Source organism: Spinacia oleracea, chromosome 3 (genome assembly GCF_020520425.1).
Source record: "Spinacia oleracea cultivar Varoflay chromosome 3, BTI_SOV_V1, whole genome shotgun sequence".
Taxonomy (NCBI): Eukaryota; Viridiplantae; Streptophyta; class Magnoliopsida; order Caryophyllales; family Amaranthaceae; genus Spinacia; species Spinacia oleracea.
In genome coordinates, this window is record NC_079489.1 from 138,408,568 (window position 1) to 138,431,217 (window position 22,650).

Genomic DNA, 22,650 nt, shown 5'->3' on the forward strand with positions numbered 1-22,650 from the left:
ACAAAGAAAATGAATTCAATATTCTATTTTTGCCTTGAAGTTTGTGTTAAAGAGAAACTTCTTAGCAATTGAACTCCTATGGTATTGGATTACCGCTTGAGGTTCTGACTTTTGTTAAGAACTCAAATTCTGGAAACTAAGTTTGGTTATTGACCTACAAGTAGGAAATGAAGCAAAGTTGTGCTACATTAGCTGTAGGGTAATATTATTTGTTTCAAAGTCCTTCTAAAGCTCGAACTTAATGACATTATGTTCCATTAATCATCATAAAAAAATTTCTGTTTGGACACAGAAAGACTCACATTCAAAGTAAAAAAAATAATCGTTGAACGTTTATTTGAATGAAATGGTCATTTATGGGTTGAGTCATATGATTGATTAATAAACAAACAAATCCCTTCACATTCAAACTCCAGAAGGTTCAAATCAAATATCTTGATTTGTGTTCTGCGTATCTTTGGCAATCTCATATGACCATATCAACAAGACAACATTCTAAAATTCCATGGCTTGGATTTTTGGAAGTTGATTAATTTAAAACACATGAGTTTCACTTTTTGAGCATGACATGGAAATGGACTATTGTTAGAAGGTTCAAGAAAATTTTGTTCACAGGACAAAGATGGATTTTATGACTTGTCTATTTCACAAGAACTTCAGAAAATATGGCTATATTTATTCAAAGTGAAATACATGAATGCTTCAATGCGATTCACAAAAGGACATATAATCAACTTGGAAAGATATTTAGAACATCTAGACTAGATCAAGGTGATGTTTTCATGAGCCAAGAATGATTATCAAGATTGTTTATATGGAATTATTACGATCAAAGCTGCACAAGAATATGGTATGTCTAATTGGAGAAATCAAAATTTTATTCGATTAATGATAATCACGACTATTTTCCTATATAGTTTCTAAATGATACTCTCAAATTAATGACTATCACACTAAACAAAATTTTCAAAGCTAAAGATAAGGTGTCATAAGGAAAGAGCTTCGTTTCAGTACATCTTTTCATAAATATATATAGGGTTGTCAAACCCTGTGGGAGTTGGTGTTTAAATCAAACAAACTCAAGAATAGATATATGTTTCTTTATGAGAAACTCATATAGACAAAAGGTAGAGTCTTTTAGGGAACCATCATATTTCCAAAAAGGCAAGTGGGAGAAAAAAGACCTCGAAGTGACCTCAAAAGAACTTCGTGTCAAGCAACAAATAAATGTAGGATACTTAGGAGGAAGAACTTTGTACTTAGAAGTCTTTGGAAGAACTTTGTACTTAGAAATCTTTGGAAGAGCTTCAAGAAAACTTTGGAAGTGCTTCAAGAAAATCCTAATACTCAAAGGACTTGAGTAATGTCTTTATAGACACTGACGTTTCATGTTCAATACCTAGGTAAATCGAATAAAATTAAACCAAGATAGATACATAAATATCTTAAGGAATGAAACCTATAGGAGGAAATAATGGCCTTGGTTCAAGTTTGCATTTAATGCTAAGTCTAATAAATGTGGTTCAGTATTTATTAACAAGTTAATAATTCAGTGAGATCAAGTGGAATTGATAATATTAATCCACAGCTTACTCTTGACTGAACCCGTAAGATCACACAAATAATACGTAAACGGATCAAGTATTTAAGTGAATATAATATTCATTAAGTACTCTATTTATGGTCACTCAAAAATGATGGATCTTGGTTCCAGTGGGAGTTAAAATCATCACAACGCAAAGAAAGGGTATTACCGGAAACGAAAATATGGTTCATGACGGAAACATAAATATTATCCAAGTCGAAGATATTGCCGGAAACGGAAATATGGTTCGAATCGGAAAATATTATTGGAAATAGAAATATTGTCGGAATCAGAAATAGTGCCGGAAACGGAAATATTACCGGAATCGGAAATATTGTCGAAATCAGAAATATTATCCGAATCGGAAATATTAATGGAAACATAAATATTGTTCGAATCGGAAAACGAATCGGAGGCACGACGAGCGATTGCTCGACGAGCAAGCCTGCGAGACGCAAGGCCCAGCGCCTAGCAGACCTGCGCGCGCGGAGCTGCAGCCATGGGCTAGCAGCCACAGCGTGGCCTGCAAGGCAGCATTGTCGGCAAGCACACACAGCCGTGGGCCTGCAGTGCGCGCCAAGGCTCCATGGGCCTGCAAGGTTTCGTGGGCGGCAAGCAAGCCTTGCGCGCCAAGGCCCCATGCCCCACACGGTTTACTTAGGCGCCAAGTTACTTGGGCCGTAAGTAAGATTGTTTTCCTAATCCTACAACAATTAGACTTCTAGGTATTTAATTAATACTAGAATTCTAATAAAAATAGGTAACTAGAATCCTAATAGGTTTAGCTATTTGATTCTGGTAGGATTACAATTCTCTATTTCCCACCCTATAAATATGTGGTTCATGATCAAAATTTATACATCACATTAAATACATTATATTCAAGGGATAATTTAATATTTTCCTATCGCATTTGTGAGTTTCCCGAGTGCACATAAAACCTTAGAGAATATTTGATCTAGTCGGTTGAATCTAAGGCGGATCTGGACGTGTTGTGGACTTGCTACGGAGGGACGACACTTGGAGTCCTTTACTTGTCCTTGTTCGGTTCGAGAGCATCTAGGGAAGGCACGCATCACACAGTATGTACACTGAATTATGCTAATTGACTATGTGGCAATTAATTTGGATTCCTGGCTTTTATGGTTTTTCCGCATGAATCATATTGTTCATAACCTTACAGTGGTATCAGAGCCTCTAATTAATTTCATAATCAATTATAGTTAACATCGATTAAATTTTATGAATTTGCAATTAATTAAAGGGTGTTTAGTGTAATTAATTGCAAATTCATGCGATTATTTGATTATATGTTCGCAGGATTTTCGGCAGTTTTGTCAATAATTGTCGAAATTTTATGTTTCTATAGTGAATTTCGCATGTAAACGACGTTTAAAATTTTGACAAGAATCATAGATTTGATTCCGAACCCAGAATTCCTAAATTTCGAAGCCTAACTATGACTTTTCGGAGGTTTTAGTTTTTTGAATGGAAAATTTGTAATTTGTATGATGTTAAATTAAATATTTGTGAATCTTGTATGTAAATCTTGAATTTATAATTGACCTACTGTATGTTTAACAATTTAAGGTCTAAATTTGTTAGTTATATAACCTAATTTGTAATTATAATTAACTTTTTGAATTTCAAATAATTTAGAATTTGTTTTGATTTTCATAATTAATTAATAATTTAATTGGGATCCTATGATTAAAAAACCACCATAAAATTTGTTAAAGTTTGGAAATTTTAAAATTGTATGACCTAGATTTTAATCTCTAGAAATCATGTAATCGGAAATTGATTTGATTAATAAATTTTTTATTTTTCGCCTAAATTTATGAAATTAATATGGATTATTAATTTGTCGTTAAATTTAATTATAAAAGTTTCAATTTTTATATAAATCGTTCACAATCTTGCACGCACGAAGCAATGGAAATATAAGTGTTACCCTTAAGGGGTGTTGCAATGGTGCGAGCATGCGACGACGAGCAAGGGAGCTCGTCGCCCATGCGGTGTTAAGGCAGCGAGCAAGGCAAGAGCGCGCGCGCGAGGGCCATGGGCCTGAGCAGTGTCTGCTGTGTGTGAGTGAGCGAGGGCGACGAGCATCAAGCGCAAGGCAAGAGGCTGGGCGAGCAACACGCTGAGCAAGGGCGCTCCCTTGCCACTGCGCCTAGCCCCACTTCCCACCGCACACGGGAGCAAGCACATCGCGTTGGCAGTTGCGTTGCTTGCTGCGATGCACCACACAACCAACGAACAAGCATGTCGTGGGCGCTGCACTCGTGCACGCAGCCCATGAGCGTTTGTTGTGCGAGGTTTTGGTGAGGCATGGGCTTAAGCCTATGGCCTTGCCTTAGCCTGTTGGTTCGTTTTAATTTTCTGTTGAGCAAGGATTTTAATTAATTTTAATTTTTTACTTATATTTTTTCTCGGAATTTAATTTTGTAAGTTTAATTATTATAATTAATTTTATACTAATTATTTAATAAAATTAAAACCTTGGTAAACTTATAATTAATTAATTTTGCTCAACAAAAATTAATAAAGGGATTTAAAATTGCTTTATGTGAGCTTTAAATTTTAATTAAATTTGCAGTTTCCGGTTGGACTAGGAAATACATTTTATGCTTAAAATTAGTAAAGCATGTAAATTCTTGGTTTAAGTGGGAGTTTTATTCATAATTTCTAAACTCTTGATTAGGTCTTTATTCCTTTAAGGTTAAAACAACTCGATTAGAACTAATAAGGTTGAATAATTTGTAGATTGTTGGAACCTTGATTAGTTGCTGCAAATGTTTATGTGATGCATATTTTTCTGCTAACTTGCTAAGTGGGCCATTAATTGATAAATGAATGGTATTGTAAATGTACTGTTTTGCAGGTTGCGGAAAGTGACTAGTATGGCCCAAATAGGATAGAAAATATGGTATGCGTACCATTAATTTGAATGTAAAAATGGTCTTATGCACCATAGTTTTTATTTAAATATGGTATGTGTACCATCAATTTGGTGTAATCAGTTTAATTATTGCAAAGTCCTATTTGAAGAAAATGGCGTCTTCCATGGTGAAATTCAAGACGGAGTTTCCAATCCATTTTCAGAGACGGAGTTTGAAGTTGAAGCTTCAAGATGAAGTCGGGCCATACTAGATCACATTTAAATCTTATGTATGTTTTAAGATATTTATTGCTTTAAATATGTCTTGATATTATGCATGAGATTGTGGCTTGATTATGTTGCATTATTAAGGATTTTAGTTCACTTAAAATCTAACCAACATAGTAAGAGCCCTAAGTTCCAAACTTTAAAATTGAGTTAAAAAGTGTCATTCAGAAATAACACTTACTTGGATAACCTTTACATCAATCTAGTAATAGTTTTCCACCATAGAGAGGTTTTGCTTGTTGATTCTAAAGGGGTAAGGTACACATTAGTTGTGAGTACATATTGATTTTGGTTGAACTCAACGATATAAGTAAGGAGTCCTTTTATGGCGTGGCAAATGGGATAGGTTTACCTAATAAGTTATTAGACGTACCTATCAACCAAGAGTAGTTTCTAGACTATTAGCAAAGGATTTTCTTACCTAAAATATTTTAGGATTAAGTCAAATACATAATGTGCTTAATTCTTCAATGATTTTGAGGATCTTGAAATCATTTTATTCACACCTGACGGAACACAAAAACTCGAATAAAATGTTTAATAACTTTTGAATTATGCATGTATGCTAGAATTTAAGTTTATTAATAGCATGTATGAATTGTTATTTATTTGTTTATTATTTTCAGTTGTAGTTTTAGCAATGGAAAACAACAATCAAAACATCATCCAGGGTTCTGAACTTATGATCAAGTTGAACCTAATACATTTTCTTGAATGGGAAGGGAGCCTAATAGAAGTGGTCAAACTCAATGGAATTGAGTATGAATTGTTCTATCCCATGAGCTACAAGAGACATGACTCCTGAAAGACATGCCGCTTGGAAAGCGGATCTCAAAAAGGTCATGAGTCTCATGCTGAGCAACATCCCTGACGATTGGCATAGAAGGTTTGTGGCTTATAACATGTTAGCGTGGATGATTGATGCAAGCATGTCGGTGGGGAACTTTATATTATTTCTTATATATTGGTTTAGATCGATTGACCGCTGTTCCCTTTTAGCATTTCACTACTTTATGAGGGCCGAGGACCTTGTTTCGTAAGTTGATACTTTACAACTATATAAAGGTGGTTAACCATTGATAAAGGAATGATTGAAATAGTTGGAATTAATTCTTGATCGAAACTTTGTGATCACTTATTTAATTCAAAGATAAAAGAAGTTGTGATTACTTGTTGAGTATTTACTTATATGATTGGCGAGTCGTAACCAAGTATTAAAAATTAAATAATGTAAAGTGAAACTGAGTAGTAATAGCTTTAAACTGTGCACGTTTGAAGTGACGGACAATCATGAGTTGGGGTCATGGGTCGCCTATGGCTTTTTTTGGGACCGTATTGATCACCAGTTCTATTTTATTCAAAAGATCCTCGATATCGCAGGTCATTGGGGTTACGGAGTCGCGCCCGTACCTCGTTTTCCTTAGTGAAGGCTTCTAGTAGACAACTCAGTCCATTGACTATTTCAATTAAAATAATATTAATGTTATAAAAGTTTAGTTTAGTCAAGTCAAGTGTGGTCTTCAAGTTAATATGTTTTGGTTGTCCTTACTTATGTTTTATTAGTATCATGTTAGGATTGTTAGTTTAATAGAATCATGTTAGGATTATTATTGATTTAGTATGTAGTACTCAGCTTTGTTGATTACGTTCTTTGTTTGTGTGTGTTGATCATGGCTATGCCTTATTGATCTTGTGATGACCCATTTTGGTTAGCACTCTCTAAGGATCAATAAGCATTGTCCATCTGCAGGTTTGAAGATGATGCATCATTGGGATCGGGATTGGAGAGCTTGTAGTTTAATTTGATTTTTAAGTTGGATTTGGTTTGTTTAAGTGGACTTTAAAATTTTTGAATTAGTAACGTCGACTTTGCTTTTTCGCGTTTTGGTTTTGGAGCTAGTCCCGTAGTTGACCATTTATAAACTTAAAGTTAGTTATTATGTTTTCCGCTGCAAAATTCTGAATAAGCCATTACGTTTTCACACGGGCGATAATGCCTTGATAATTCTCTATGTTTTATATTAATAGGTTATTTTAGAAAGAGAGAATTTTCGGGGTGTTACAGCTCTTGCCGCCTTATTGACGGGCGCAAGGTGGTGGATGGATTCACTCGCGAAACTGGTCGGGCAATTTGTTCTCGCCGAGCTGGAGGGGCTCGATTTCCACGGTCCCCGACTGGACGTTCTGCCAAAGGACAAGCTCCTCTGCTAGCTATATATTGGACGAGAACTTTCTCCTGCTCTCCGAACATTAGACCTGAGCGGCATTCTGCTTATCCGGTTGACGCCAAGGCTGAAAGGTCCTTGTGGGGCCATCCAATCAGTATTGTAGATCAACATATTCCTTCGTAATTCATCTGGCAGTGTGGTGCTCATATGTTGTTGAAAGGTCTGATTCATCTGCTGCTGGAATCCGGCTATGATTTCTCGCAGCTCCTACTGAAACCGGCAGATCTAGATTTTCATCCAGTACCATGTCCTTTATGCTGGGGCTTAGATGTCCACCAGGAGGGGGTGCCTCGACGTCCGGCTCTTCCTCAATGATCACTTCGGCTTCCTGGACGCGGCGAGGAGTGTTCCCGGCATTGGCAATCCGATTAGCCTCTTTAATATGGTGTTGGCTCCTCTCATGCGGACGCCTTTCTCCTGAGTTGTCATTATGCCCTCACCGTCAGATTGCAGCTCCGCCAAATATTGTGGGATCTTTGTTGGTGGTGATGTGTCACTCTTTCCTCTGAGGTATCAAGTATGCACTGACACGATCTTCCTGCAACCGGCAAAACAAGAATATTCCCGTAGGAATATTCCCTTCGATGCCTAAGTAAGTATTGGCTACAAAGAGAAGTAATTTGTAGAGAGAAGGCATAGAAAAATAGTTTAAGGTAGGTAACACTGAATTGATTGCCCTTTTCCCTTTGCATTTGAACTATATATAGGGCTAGGGTTTTTGGGAAGTGTTCCAAAAAACCCTAGTCATATGATTGGCTGATCTCATAGACGAGGACATTTGTCCTTATCAGGTATTTCACAAGAAAGGGTTTAAGGTGCCTTTGTAGTACTTAGGCCTCTATAGGGCTTTTGGGATTTTATGCTGTACGCTTTAGAGATGATTTGTTGAGTCATATGCTTATGTCCAGCAAGCATAAGCCATGTGTTTCCCCTTGCTAGGTACAGGGAGAGCCTGCCACATATAAGGCTACATCAGATATGTCCAGATTATAATTGGTCTAGATATCGACTTAGTATAGATTATGTTCAGATCAGAATTGATATGCTAAGATCATGTCCATATCATAATTGATTTGTACAGATCATGACCAGACCAGAACTAGACTGTAAAGATCATGAACAGATCAGAACTGGCATGTAAAGATCATGACCAGATCAGAACTGATCTATACAGATCATGCCTAGATCATAACAGATCTGTACATATCATGTCCAGATCAGAACTAATCTATACGGATCATGTCCAGATCAGAACTGATTTGTAGATCATGTCCATATCAAAACTGATCTGTACAGATCGTGTCCAGATAAGTATTGATCTATGTAGATCATGTCTAGATCATAATGATATACACAGATCATGTCCAGATGAAAATTGATCTGTCTAGATCAGAACCCATATATTCAGATCAATCTATCTAGATCATGTCTAAATCTGTACTGATTTGTCAAGAACATGCATGTCCGTATCAAAACCCATATGTCCAGATCATGTCCAAATTTGAATCGATCTATTTCGATCAAAACTGATCTGTCCAGATCATGTCAAAATCAGAACTTGTTTGTACAAATCATGTCCAGATCAAAACTGTTCTGTATAGATCATGTCCAGATCTGTACTGATCATGCCCATATAAGAACCGATCTGTCTAGATCATATCCAGATCAGAACCAAATTTGTACATATCATCCCCAAATCAAAACCGATATGTACACATCATACCCAGATCACAACTGATATGTCTAAATCATGTCTAGGTCTATCTACTATAAGGAATAGTTAAATCATGAGCAAGGTCAAATAAATAATAACAATATTATAAATTTGTGTAACATTTATTTTACACGTAAGTCGTTTAATATGAATAAATGTAGATTTTTGTTTAAACTTAATTCTGAAAAATCATATCAGATCAGAAAAAATAAATTTAGATCAGATCAGATAAAAAAAAATCAGATCAGATCAGGAGAAATAAGGTGAACTAAACGAGGCCTTAGTTTGTTATTTTGATTCATATAAGTTGTGTAGCTTTGTATTGAGTGGAATACACAATCAACGTTATTATTTTCTCTTCTTACTACGTTTGTTCATAATTAGCCTTTGGTATTATCACGACTTTGGTGGATCAAGAAAGCATTGTGCGAAACGAAAAGGTTCTTACCTCCCACTAAACAAAATTTGTCTGAGACTCTTACATATCTTGACTCACAGGGTGTGGATGATGATTTTGAAAGAAAATTCATGACAAAAATGATATGAAGTCAACAAAATAATGTCTAAGCTACAATAAACAGTCAGAAAAGGGGTATTGATAAGCAAACAATAAGCAACAGCTAATTTTCAAACACAAAACCTAGCCGTTGAGCATCAAAATTGGTAGTTTTAAGTTATGGGTATTTGGTGAATTATGTTTCAGAATAAGGATATTTGGTGAAATAAGTATTAAAATAGGGGTATTTGGTGAATTATGAAACTAGGCTAACGGAGGACAAACGACGCGTCACTAGTAAGGGTATCTTGGGTATTAAGTCATTTGTGAGGGGCATTTTATGTATTTCTGAAACTTGATGTGCGTTTGGTAAATTAAGCCAAGACTCGGTATTTAATGAAAAATCCGTAAAATATTTATGATATTAATTTTTTTCAAGAGTTTAGTCCTTGGTACCCAGTACCGGAACCAGTCTCAACGGTTACCCAATACCGAAACCGATCCCACCGGGTACCCACCGAGTAACGAATCCTAATTTTTTTGGAACCGGACCGGTGCTGACGGGACCGGTTTCAGTTCCAGAACCGTCGGATCCATTGCGGTTCCGGGTCCGGTACCGAGTACCCGATTTTTCTGCTCATCCCTAGGTCAAACGGCTGGGCTAAAGTAGCTAAGTGGCTAACCAGACTTGACGCCAAGTTACGCACTTAAAACGCTTTTGCAGTCTTTCTCTTTACAGCAGTTCATAACCCCTTTGACCTCTATTCTACAGCAAACCCCCCTTCGAAATTGAAAACCAAACCCAAGAGAAACACGAGCAGTGAAATGCAATGGTTTCAGATTCCGAACTCGCAGAGAAGGTGCTTGAGTTTTTGAGTGGTTCTGATTTAAAGAAGACGACTAACAACATTGTTATTCATAAGTTGGAGTCCGATTTTGGGGTTGATTTGTCTCATAGAAAACCCTTCGTCCGACACCAAGTTGACCGTTTTCTTCAAACCCAGTACAATTTCTCTGAGGAACAAGATGAACATGAAGATGAGCATGGTGTTGCCTTCGATAGAAACGACGACGTTTCAGACTCTGATGACGAGTATTATGAGGATGAGGATGAGGTTGATTTTTCTGTACGAGGAGTTGATGCTGATAGTGGGACCACCAGTTTCAACGGTATCACTAAATGCAAGCGGTAATTCTCTTCTTCTCTTCAGTCACTCTGAATTTTTAATTTCTGGGTTTGATTCTTTGTTGCTCATTTTGTAGTGTCCTTGGATTGTTTTTTCTTTTAATTAGTGAATTTATGTATGATTGATGTATTAATCCGTATTCGTACATTTCATGCATGATTCATTTGGTTCATTTTATACATTAATGGGGTAAAATAGATGACTTTTATTAGGATATTTTCTACAGAAATGTTTCTGGACAGCGGTTTTATGGCCAATTAAACAAATGAAATCCTACATTACAATTTACAATGTACGGAGTACTTAATATGATTTTTTTATTTTTATTTTTTTTTAATTTTTTTTGTGGGTGGTAGGAAAGGAAGAATTATGTTGATCAATCATTCAATCGGAAAACCAAATTTACAGGAATTTGAGTAGAAACAACCCTTCTAGGAAGGCTTCCTTCAAACTCGAACTCCTAAAACCAACACAAGACAAACTGCCTTAGAAAACAAACCGAATGATAACAGCCTAATTACAAAGTGCAGCCAATTTGCTGGTATATAATGTCAGTGCAGTGATATGGTTTAAATTTAAAGCAAAATGCAGAACTAAAACCAACTTGATGTAATTATTAATTACGGAAATTTCATGAAATGCCCCCGAGTTTTGCAGTAATTCACCAAACGCCCATCAAGTTTCAACAATTCATAAAATACCCCTCACAATCCGTACAAATACCCACCATACCCTTACTAATAACGTGCCGTTAGTCCGCCGTTAGCCAAGTTTCCAATTCACCAAATACCCCTATTCTTAAACTTAATGCACCAAATGCCCCTATTTTTAAACCTAATTTCCCAAATGCCATATAAATAACTGCCAACAATACAACCTTTAAACGAGCATTATCTTCTCCAAATTTTCAGTATGCACTTTATATAAACGGCGGTAACAACTATTATGAGATTTTATAAGAGCAATAGTTGCACTAGTTTGATTAAAAGTATAACTGAGTATAATCCGAAAATTTTAAAATAAATAAAATTTAATAAAAAATGATGGGAAAGGATGATTATCACACGGTCAAATTTTATGGCAATGCAATATGATACAAGCAGGAATTTCTTATCATTGACAGCTTCCCGAAGGTAGCATTGAAGCTGCTCCTTGTTCAGTTGGTGGCAATCACTTCGATTTACGGATTTCAGAATTTTTCTTGCTATCTCTTCTAAGCTGAGACTTTAGAAATGCAAGTCCAAACTTTAAGCTCAAAATGCTTTTAAATACGGAGTACTACGGAGTATCATCATAAATAAAGACAAGTTGAGCAGAGTTGTTTTTCCTAACCCACCAATCCCAACAATCGGGATAACTGAGATACTTCCTCCTTCATTATCACAAAATTGTCTAAAACCATTGTTGTAATTTCCTTTTTATCAGCATCTCTCCCAATTATCTCTTCCCCCAACATGAAAGAGTGTGTTTCTCTCCTACTCACCAGACTAACATAAGGTTGTACATCAACAGATGCACTCTACAAGCTCATCAAACTACTCCATAACAATTGATAGTTGTCCATACTACAACATCCTTCCCATCAAGCTCATCAAACTACTCCATAACAGCCTCCATCGCCCCACCCTTAGCATACGCAACAATGAGTGAAGTCCTAGATATAACATCTCTCACAGGCATTTCATCAAACACTTTGCGCGCACTTTCCATAACCCCACATTTCACATACAAATCAATCAAAGTATTCCCAGCCTGCAAAAAAAAAAAAACCCGACCCACCAATTCTCTTTAGCACAAAATTGTATTTCCTGCCGCAAAGTCGATTACTCCAAGATCAACCTTCTTCGACGACTTCTTATTACTCCCACCACCCCTGCATTCCCATCAATCGGTGTCGATTTCATGGCGGATTGTGAATCTAAATCTAACAAAAGTATTTGGCAGTAGAAGTATTTGGGTTTTTGTTATCTTAAGAGATTGATTCAGAAGAAACATCTTCAGACTCTAAAGTTTCGAACTTTGTCAACAATTAACGGTGGTGGAGGTTGTTGGTCTTTTTCCGGCGAACAAAAACGAAGAAGCAAAAGCCGTGTGAGGAGAGATACGGGCGGTGGTGGAGGTTGCTAGTTTTTTCCGGCGAGAAACAATTAAGCAGGCAGCCATGGAGGAAAGGTCGGTGAAGGAGGAATGCGTTGATCTGAGTAAGGATGGGCAGTGGAAGGAGTAAAGACAATAATAAGGGCATAATGGTAATCTTACACTAACGGCAAGTTAACGTCTGTTAAGTCTGAGGGCATTTAATGATATTGTATGGTTTGTGGAGGGTATTTTATGAATTGTTGAAACTTGATGGGCGTTTGGTGAATTACTGTAAAACTCGGGGGCATTTCATGAAATTTCCGTATTAATTAAGCAAAAGATGCTATAACTCGGTTTATCTTTCTAATCGAAGAAATACATACTCCATAAAATCCCTATTAGTATGTGTTTCGAGTCTTGAGAATCCTATGCCGATGTTTGTGCTACGTTCTAAGTTCAGGATTGGATTTGTTAAAAAAAGGAGTTTTATTTGATTAAGGGTTTTCATCATAGTGTCCGAGGGCTTGTGGTAGGCTAAGCTTTTTACTTGTCTCTTGCTCCGTCGATACCTTTAAGGCCCGTTTGGTAGCCGGTCATAAATGGTGTCAATAGGAATGAGTTTGTGTAAATTTGTAAGGAAAATCAATATCTAATCTCATGGTCATGCTAGTTCACTCAAAATTATTTCTTTTTCTTTATAAATTTTCATTTTCATACATTAACATTTGGGGAGTGATAATTGGTGAGAATACAAGTTTATGAAGAAAAACACCAAGTATGAGATAAAATTTTATTACCATGGTCATCACGATGTTATTTTCTTGCCAAATAACACTTAGACTTATTCTCATTCCCACCATTTGTATTACCGGCTATCAAACAGGGGGTTAGCTCTTTTTCGAGAATCCTTTGTGTTTGTACCCCTTGGGTGGAATGGTTGTCCTATAAAGAGGATTACATTTTATCAGGAACAATGACACCAATGGCGCACAACTTCCATAATGAATTCCTTGTACAAGTCATTGACTAATTTTGTAAAACTAGTTGCACTTTTGGAACCATTTAAGACCTTGCCATGGCCAACCTCACTTTGTCATAGACATTGTCATGATTCATGGCATGCCCTTGTCAACAGCTTTTCACACTCTACCAGACTGTAATGTTGTAGACAAGGGAAGTCTAGATAAAGTCATGCAAAGAGGTATGTATGTTTATGGACTTTTCCTTGGACATGTTTGGATTTTCTCTGGACATGCCCATAAGCTTGTCCTTGGTTACTCCGATGTTTGCAGGCATGTCTTTCTCCTTGTTGGTTGTATGTTTTCCTTATCATAATTTTACACATACGTCAAAGAGAAACTACTTTGTATGGCTGGGTAGTGTGATATGATGCAACCTTCGTTCAGCTCCTTCCTTTCTCCACTTTTTTTCCTCCCCCCCCCCTCTCCTGCATTGTTATGTAGAGAGGCAGAGAATAGGTAGAGATGCGGAGACAGAGAGATATGATACGAAGGAAGTTAATGAAGGGGGAGTTAAGGAGGTACAACCAAATAAGGGGAACGTGGGGGTGGGGGGGGGGGGGGGGGTACTCAAAATCACATAACATTTAAGTGAAGGAAAATTGGGAAAATTCATTTCATTTTCTTTTTGCTGGGTTATGCTGAAGTTAGTGTCGTAAAACAAAATTGACATAAAAGGTAGCTTCCCACCCCAATAATTAAATAAATGACCTATTTAAAAGGCATTATAGTACAAATTTTCCAAGTTATTGATAATTCATCTTTATTTCCAGGTCTCGCGTAGAAAACAAATTGAAAAATAAAAGAGTGTGCGAGTCTGGCAAGTTCTGTACGTTGTCTCCTGCACTTCAGAAGTTTCTTGGAGTGCCTCACCTGACACGAACAGAGGTATTTGTGGAACATTCTCCGTGTCTTTATTGATTCAAACATTCTCCATATGCTGTACAATACACTTCAAGGGCTGTAATTTTGGAGATGTTTGCTGATTGCAGGTTGTCAAAAGGCTATGGAGCTATGTGAGAGAAAAAAGCCTGCAAGATCCTCAGGATGGAAAGACTATCATTTGTGATGAAACATTACGTGAACTTTTCGATGTTGATTCCATCAACATTCTCCAGATTCATAAAGCCTTAACAAATCACATTTGGCCGTCAGGTTATAGAAATATAGATTGATTCTTCTGCTTCCTCTTGCAGCGTGTTCAGGCTTAACTTGGTGTAATGTATGAATTCAACTAGGGGCATAACAGCTTCACATGATCAATTAGTTACCACTACCTATAGAAACTCTGCTTTAGATCAATAGTTCTGCACCCTCATCTTCAACTACCTGGACAAGAAAATAACGCTTGAATCAATTCCCTCTCCGCTCATCAAAATTTTTTGATCTTGGCTTCATCTTTTCACCTCGATTTCCCTAATCTGATCTTATCTAAACTAAATAACTCATCTGCACTTATCTCAGTTGTAAAATAAATTTGGTGCCCATTTATCTGAACTTATATTAGCTGTCAAATGAACTTTGTATCCTGTTATCTGAACTGATTGGCAGTTTCTGAACTAATTTTTCCTGAAACGTCTTTTCTATTAGATGAGGAAAACAAGGTCGACGTATCTCTGCCTCGACTGACTAGAATGGACTTTGTCTGAACTTTAGGACATCTTGCAGTCGGTTTGCTTCTGCTTTGTTGAAGTTCGTGAGTGAAAAATCGAGCAATAATAGAAAAGTCATTTCAGTAGGTGTTTCAATTAGGTTATCTATTATGACACCACATATGCATTTCTTTTGTTCTGACATTCTCTGATCAGTGATGGTGATTAATTAGTGGCACCTCCTTATGGACATTCATAAGTGCTGAACTGTTGTAAAATTCTTTAATGATAGCTGAACCACTGTTTATGGTTGCAATTTCAGTGAAGATGAAGAGAGAGAAGCCACGGAAGCAAGCGAGAGGAGAAGGTGAGGACAACAATGTGCTTATTGTTTGACTTTGTAAGGTTCTTGCTCATGGGTTACTTGTAAGAAATTTGCCTGGCACTTGATGCGCTAATTTCACATGCATTAATATGATAATTCTTCTCTCAATACATGATGTTCATTTAGAATTTCTTTCTCCATTCCCCTCGTGGTTTGTAAAATCTGAATAATATTGGTGGAAGTTTAGAGTTTGACTCAGTGTTACATAATACCCTAATCTCCCTGCGAATTGCGATCCGAAAAGAGCGAATTATGGTCGGTTTTGCCTATTTTTGTCCCATTTTGGGCGAACCGCGAATTGAAAAAGAGAATTATATTGCGAATTATGTTACACTGGTTTGACTCATTCTGAATCCCATGTAGTTGGTGGAATCCAGGTTTCTAACCTTGTCCTTAGTTCCTTACCGTTGTGCTCTCCATTTCAGATTCATGTGACGCAGAATTTAACGCAAAGCCTCCTAGGAAAGTATATTCGGGTTTTCTTGCTCCTCTACCGCTCTCAGACACTCTTATAAAGTTTCTGGGTACTGGAGAAACTGCGTTGACTCGTGCTGATGTTATAAAGAGAGTATGGGAATACATAAAAGACCACAATCTGCAGGTATTTTGTCAAATTCTTCGTTGATCTCATTATATAATGCATCATTTTTGTATTTACCACCTTACAAAATGTAATTTCATATTTACTACCTTAATTTTGTAAAACGTTTGTATTTACCACTTTTTTCCATTCAATTTTCCGTTCATGTTGGGTCCCACTTAACTATATTTTTTCTATTTTCCTCCTCTTCCATTAGGTTTCCAATTAAAAATGTTAGGTAAATATAGTCCTCATCCACGGAAATTTGGATGAAATTCATCAAGAGGTGGTAAATATAAAACGTTTCATAAAATAAGATGGTAAATATGAAATTACATTTTATAAGATGGTAAATACAAAAACCTTAAATTTAAAAGGTGGTAAATATCAAAATATCCTTATATAATGCATTATTTTTTCTTTTGTCGAATTTGTGTATCTTTATCTATGTCAATGGATCACGCTATAGCTAAGAATTGTTAATGGTAACATTGGCTCAGCGTTACGACCTGAAAAGCATCGAAGCTGTGATAGGTTCTTTATTTGAAGCAACAAAATGAAAGGATACCTTTCTAGTATTTCCTTGATATTTCAAGCCACCAACTCCTTTAACAGTTTTTTAAACAATGTTTTGAATTTTCTTGAAGGATCCATATGCGAAGAAAACGGTAATATGTGATGAGAAGCTAAAGGAGCTCTTTAATGTCGATTCGTTCCTTGGATTCACGGTCTCAAAACTCCTCTCTGCACATTTTGTGAAATTGTGACCGTCTGCTTCTGCCAAAACCAACCTTTCAAGCTGTCATTTGATGGAAATTTTCAGTTTTATATGATTGTACTTTTAACAGTTTAGCTTGTATCATCATGTAATTTTAGTCATTCAACCATTACCAGTAAAAAATAATTTAATTAATTGCTTTGTAGGTTGTACCTATGTTTCCTGCAGGCAGCCCAAGTCACAACTATGCAAGGGCCAGAGTCCAGAGGTAGGTGGCCTTTGCCTTAGTAAGCCAGCCTTTAAATATTAGAGGCTCATTGGGCCCTTGTAATGAGTTATATATCAATTAGTTGTCAAATCGAGTCCTTGGTCGTTACTGATCGGCTATAATGTTTTGTGCGGGATCATTATGCTCATGCGGATTGAATGTGTGAATATTTTCTGGTTCACTTGGGTTTTTGTCAAATGTCGATCGGATTGGGTCAGGTTTAACAACCCTACCTATCATACAACTACGAATATCCACATCTTACAAGTATATGGCTATGTTATTCCGACTCTCCATTTTACCTCAAGTACCCGTGTCGGATCCTTGACACTCCTACATGGGTACGGACGACACTTCATTTTCGACTTAAATCCTGAAAATTTTCACAATTTCGCCGAGTCGGACACTTGGATATGTGTAGTGTTAGACACAATAATATGTTAATATTATTGTTTACATAATTAGCATTGTAAATATAGTAAAGTGTAACCCTAATTATCTCTGTACACTATATATATGTGAATATCAATGCATAGCCTCCTAAGGGAGAATTCATCTCAGTTTACATGGTATCAGGCTAATCCTAGGCCTAATATTCTTCTTCCGCTGCTTTTCTCTTCTCTCTTTCTCGTCTTTCTTTTCTTCTCTCAATGGGTGACTCTCACGGCGATGACCCTCCCCACACTACTCTTCTCAACGCCTATCACCCTGCTCTTAATGCTACTAATGTGAAAGCTCTAATTCCTCTTATTCTGGATGTTGATAATGTTCAATACACATCGTGGGCAACGTTGTTTCGAAACACGGCTAAGGTGTATACAGTCTTGGATCACATCGACCCTAAAGTTTCGAAACCACGTGACATGGACTCTGACTTATGGGAACGGTTGGATGCAATTGTTCTTCAATGGTTGTATGGAACAATCTCCAAGGATCTTCTTCTTAAAGTCCTTGATGATAATGCAACTGCATTGGATATTTGGAATCGGCTTCGCAAGATTTTCCAAGACAATCGGGGCACCCGTGTGGTTCTTCTGGAAAACCAATTTGGCACTGTAAAGATGTCAAATTTTGCTTCTTTGGATGAGTATTGTCAGGCTCTCAGAAACATCTCCGATCAACTTGCGGCTCTTGATCACCCGGTGTCCGAAGAGCGGCTCGTCCTTCAATTGTTAGGTAAACTTGACCCCGAATATCATATCGTACCATCGCCACCATTATCCGTCAAACAAATCCCTTGCCTTCTTTTGAGGAGGCTTGTTCGACGCTCGACGTGGACCGGATGGGTCGTTTGAATGAAAAGGAGGAAGACACATCCTCTGCTGTGTTGCTTGTGTCGGCACCTTCTCCACATCCGTCGTCTGGGTCTCAGCAGGCGGCGTCTTCTGGTGGTGGTGGAGGCGGCCGAAATGGTGGTAAGAATGGAAAGGGGTACAAAGGCAAGAAAAAGGGGGGTTCTTATTCTGGTGGAGGCTCAAATGGAGGTTCGAACTCGGGGTCTGCTGCAAATCGTGGCAATTCAAATCAGAATGGAGGTTCACAAGCCCAACCTATGTTCTTTCCACCTTGGGCTTATCCTTGGGCCCAGCAATGGATTTGTCCCCCATGTCCTATTCCCTCTCAACCTTGGAGGGGTTCTGCTAACACACAACAGGGAGTGTTAGGCCCAGGTCCACGCCCACAGCAGCCCATTCTCAATAATGGGGCTTTTCTCATTCCAGGCAGTGGGTACAGTGGTGGGTATCAGCCCACGGATCTTCCGGCTTTCTTCAATACTATGTCAATGCAACCTCCGGACTCCAATTGGTACATGGATACCGGGGCTACTTCCCATCTTATGAATGGTTCAGGTATTACTTCTTCTATGGTCAATTGGCGTAATTTAAATTCTCATATTATGGTTGGTGATGGCACTAAAATACCAGTTAGAGGTTCCGGCACCACTTTCCTCCCACCACCCTTCCCTTCTCTTGCTCTCAAAAATATTCTTTATGCTCCTAACATCATTAAGAATCTAGTTTCCGTCCGTCAATTCACTTCTGATAATTGTGTCTCTGTTGAATTTGACCCTTTTGGTTTTTCTGTGAAGGACCTACGGACGGGGAAAATCTTGACGAGGTGCAATAGTGTTGGGAATCTATATCCACTCTCCCCCACCAATTTCAATCCAAATCCACCTTCTGCTTTTGCTGCTTTGTCTTCTGAAGTTTGGCACAATCGTTTGGATCACCCGGGCGATGATGTTCTTAGTTATCTTCAAAAACAGAATTTTATTACTTGTAATAAGAGGCAAAACCTCAAACTTTGTCACGGCTGCCAATTAGGCAAGCATTACCGTCTCCCATTTTCAAATTAATTCTCTTACTAAGATTTGTGCACCGTTTGATATTATTCATACGGATTTGTTTACTTTTCCGATTAATAGTCATACGGGGTTTCGCTACTATTTATTATTCCTGGATGATTATTCTCATTTTTTGTCGGTGTTTCCTTTGAAATCTAAATCGGATGTATTTCAAGTTTTTGTCCGTTTTCATACTTATGTTAAGACTCAATTTGGAATTTCCATAAAGGCTTTGCAATCTGATAATGGTCGAGAATTTAATAACAACGATTTTTCAATGTTTTCCCACACCCATGGTATGGTTTGGCGCCATTCTTGCCCACATACTTTCCCACTAAATGGTAAAGCTGAGCGCATGATCCGGACTATTAATAATATTAGTCGTTCTCTTCTTTTTCATGCCTCTCTCCCCCCCTCTTTTTGGGTTGAGTCACTTCACATGGCCACGTATTTACTAAATATCCGGCCGACTCGTCTTCTACATAACCTTACTCCTATGCACATTCTGTATCATAGAGCACCCTCGTACGATCACCTACGTACTTTTGGGTGTCTTTATTATCCCAATATCTCGGCCACTGCCCCACATAAATTGAGTCCGAGATCTACTCCGTGCATTTTTCTTGGTTATCCATCCTCTCATCGTGGTTATCGTTGCCTTAATATGGACACAAACAAGGTCATAATCTCCCATCACGTAGTGTTTGATGAGTTCACATTCCCACACTCGTCACATTATACTCCTAACGGTACTGATTATGCCTCCTTTGTTCCTGGAAATGATAATATGTGCTCCCCTCCAATTCTTAGCACATATAATTCACGTACACCTCCATCACCTAGGCCCACTGTGTCGCCCCAAGCTGGCAGCCCATCTCCCTTGCTTTCCCAGTCCACGCGGGTCAGGTCCGCTTCTTCTTTTGGGCTCTCCTCAGCTACTGGGCCGAGTTTCCCTCTCCCTTTGTCCACTCCTCCTACACGGCAGATTGATGGGCAGAATGGACAACTGCTGGATCGTGGGCCTGTTCAATCAGCCACGGTCCACCAGTTGTCTACCCACTCTCCTAGTGTGGAGCCTTCCTCTCCAACCCATTTCCCCACGCCAACTCTTGAACCACCTACCCATACTTATGACCCACTCTCACCGGCCCATAACACTCACTCCATGCGCACTCGGGCTAAGGATGGGATATTTAAGCCCAACTCGAAATATGCTAGTCTAGCTTTACTCACTTCCTCCCCGGCTCAAATTTCTCCAATTCCTAAATCCCCTTTGCTTGCTTTAAAGAACCCTAACTGGTATAGTGCCATGCGTGATGAATATAATGCCATGATTGACACTCACACATGGGACTTGGTTCCGCGTCCGTCGGATGCAAATGTGATTCGGTGCTTGTGGGTGTTTACCCACAAGGAGAAATCTAATGGGGATTTCGAGCGTTATAAAGCCAGGTTGGTGGCTAATGGTAAGGGTCAGGAGGTTGGTGTTGATTGCGGTGAGACTTTTAGTCCAGTCGTGAAGCCTACTACAATCCGGGTAGTTCTCAGTTTGGCTGTCTCACGGAAATGGTCCATTCATCAGCTAGATGTGAAAAATGCTTTTCTTCATGGTCACTTACAGGAGACCGTTTATATGCACCAGCCACCAGGGTTTGTTTGGTCAGACAAACCTAAGCATGTATGCCTTCTACGTAAGTCTATTTATGGGTTGAAACAAGCTCCTCGGGCTTGGTATCAGCGTTTTGCGACTTACATCATCTCCTTGGGATTTGTTAACAGTAAGAGTGATACTTCTTTATTCATCTACTGGCGAGGTACAGACACTGCTTATCTGCTTTTGTATGTTGATGATATCATTCTTGCTTGTTCTTCTGACATTCTCAGGACACGTGTTATCTCCCTCCTCAGTTCTGAGTTTGCTATGAAGGATCTTGGTCCTCTATCTTATTTTCTTGGTATTTCTGTCTCCCGTACCAAGGAGAATATGTTTCTTTGCCAGAGAAAGTATGCACAGGAGATCCTTGCTCGTGCTGACATGTCTTCTTGTAAGTCGGCTGCCACACCAGTTGACACTAAATCCAAGCTCAGTGCTACTAGTGGAAAGCCGTTAGCTGACCCTTCCCTCTATCGTCAGCTTGCGGGTGCTTTGCAGTACCTTACATTCACTCGCCCTGATATTTCTTATGCGGTCCAACATGTGTGTTTGTTTATGCACGATCCCCGGGAACCTCATTTTCATGCTTTAAAGCGTGTGCTCCGATATATCAAGGGTACTCTCGAATATGGTATGCATTTCTCTGCAACTCCCACTACTGGTTTAGTCTCGTATTCTGATGCAGATTGGGGTGATTGCGCAGATACTCGACGATCTACATCTGGCTATTGTGTGTTTCTTGGTGATAATCTTGTCTCCTGGTCTTCAAAACGCCAGGCCACTTTGTCACGTTCGAGTGCCGAGGCTGAGTATCGAGGTGTCGCCAATGTTGTAGCCGAATCAGCTTGGGTTCGGAATCTATTGCTTGAGCTTTATTGCCCTTTGAAACGGGCAACGGTTGTTTATTGTGATAATATTAGTGCGGTATACATGTCTCATAATCCGGTACATCACCAGCTAGCGCACTAAACATGTGGAGATGGATATCCATTTTGTTCGAGAAAAAGTGGCCTTGGGCCACGTCCGTGTCCTCCACGTCCCTTCCTCGATCCAATATGCGGACATTTTCACCAAGGGACTTCCATCCCCGTTGTTTGTTGATTTTCGCTCCAGTCTTAGCGTCCGTCCATCTCCCGCTCCGACTGAGGGGGTGTGTTAGACACAATAATATGTTAATATTATTGTTTACATAATTAGCATTGTAAATATAGTAAGGTGTAACCCTAATTATCTCTATACACTATATATATATGTGAATATCAATGCATAGCCTCCTAAGGGAGAATTCATCTCAGTTTACATGTAGTCTATAATTAGTGTTTTATTTAACTTCATGCCGTTGTGAACTGATGATATTCTTATATACTTTCGTGTGCATGAAATAATTTGCTATCGACGGCGACTTAATAAGTGTGCCATTGGTGTGATACTTTGATAAGATGGGCCCTCAAAAAATACGAGTAGTGGCGTAAATTTTGGGGGCGAAATCTTGCTTTATTCATTCATAATATATTGCAACTGTGTAACTCAACATCGATTCAGATACGACGAAAGTGTGGGATAGTTAAGTGGGGGATTGTAACCACTATCAACGGATAGTATGTATTTCACTTTGCAACCAAAGGTTTA

General features: G+C 38.4%; 1 protein-coding gene across 1 annotated transcript; it reads left to right on the forward strand.

The window, feature by feature from the left end:
- Positions 1–9,913: 9,913 nt before the first annotated feature.
- On the forward strand, positions 9,914–17,131 carry LOC110797135 (upstream activation factor subunit UAF30). Its single transcript, XM_022002228.2, has 6 exons — positions 9,914–10,384; positions 14,254–14,368; positions 14,473–14,635; positions 15,395–15,439; positions 15,883–16,058; positions 16,685–17,131. The coding sequence occupies exons 1-6, from the start codon at positions 10,026–10,028 to the stop codon at positions 16,802–16,804; spliced, it is 978 nt and encodes a 325-aa protein (XP_021857920.1). The 5' UTR covers positions 9,914–10,025; the 3' UTR covers positions 16,805–17,131.
- The last annotated feature ends 5,519 nt before the right edge of the window (positions 17,132–22,650 follow it).

Excerpts from the sequence above, each read along its gene's own strand:
- LOC110797135 (XM_022002228.2), top strand. The coding sequence starts at position 10,026 with ATGGTTTCAGATTCCGAACTCGCAGAGAAGGTGCTTGAGTTTTTGAGT. Across the intron at positions 14,636-15,394 it reads AAATCACATTTGGCCGTCAG|TGAAGATGAAGAGAGAGAAG; the intron begins GTTATAGAAATA and ends TTGCAATTTCAG. Across the intron at positions 15,440-15,882 it reads GAAGCAAGCGAGAGGAGAAG|ATTCATGTGACGCAGAATTT; the intron begins GTGAGGACAACA and ends TCTCCATTTCAG.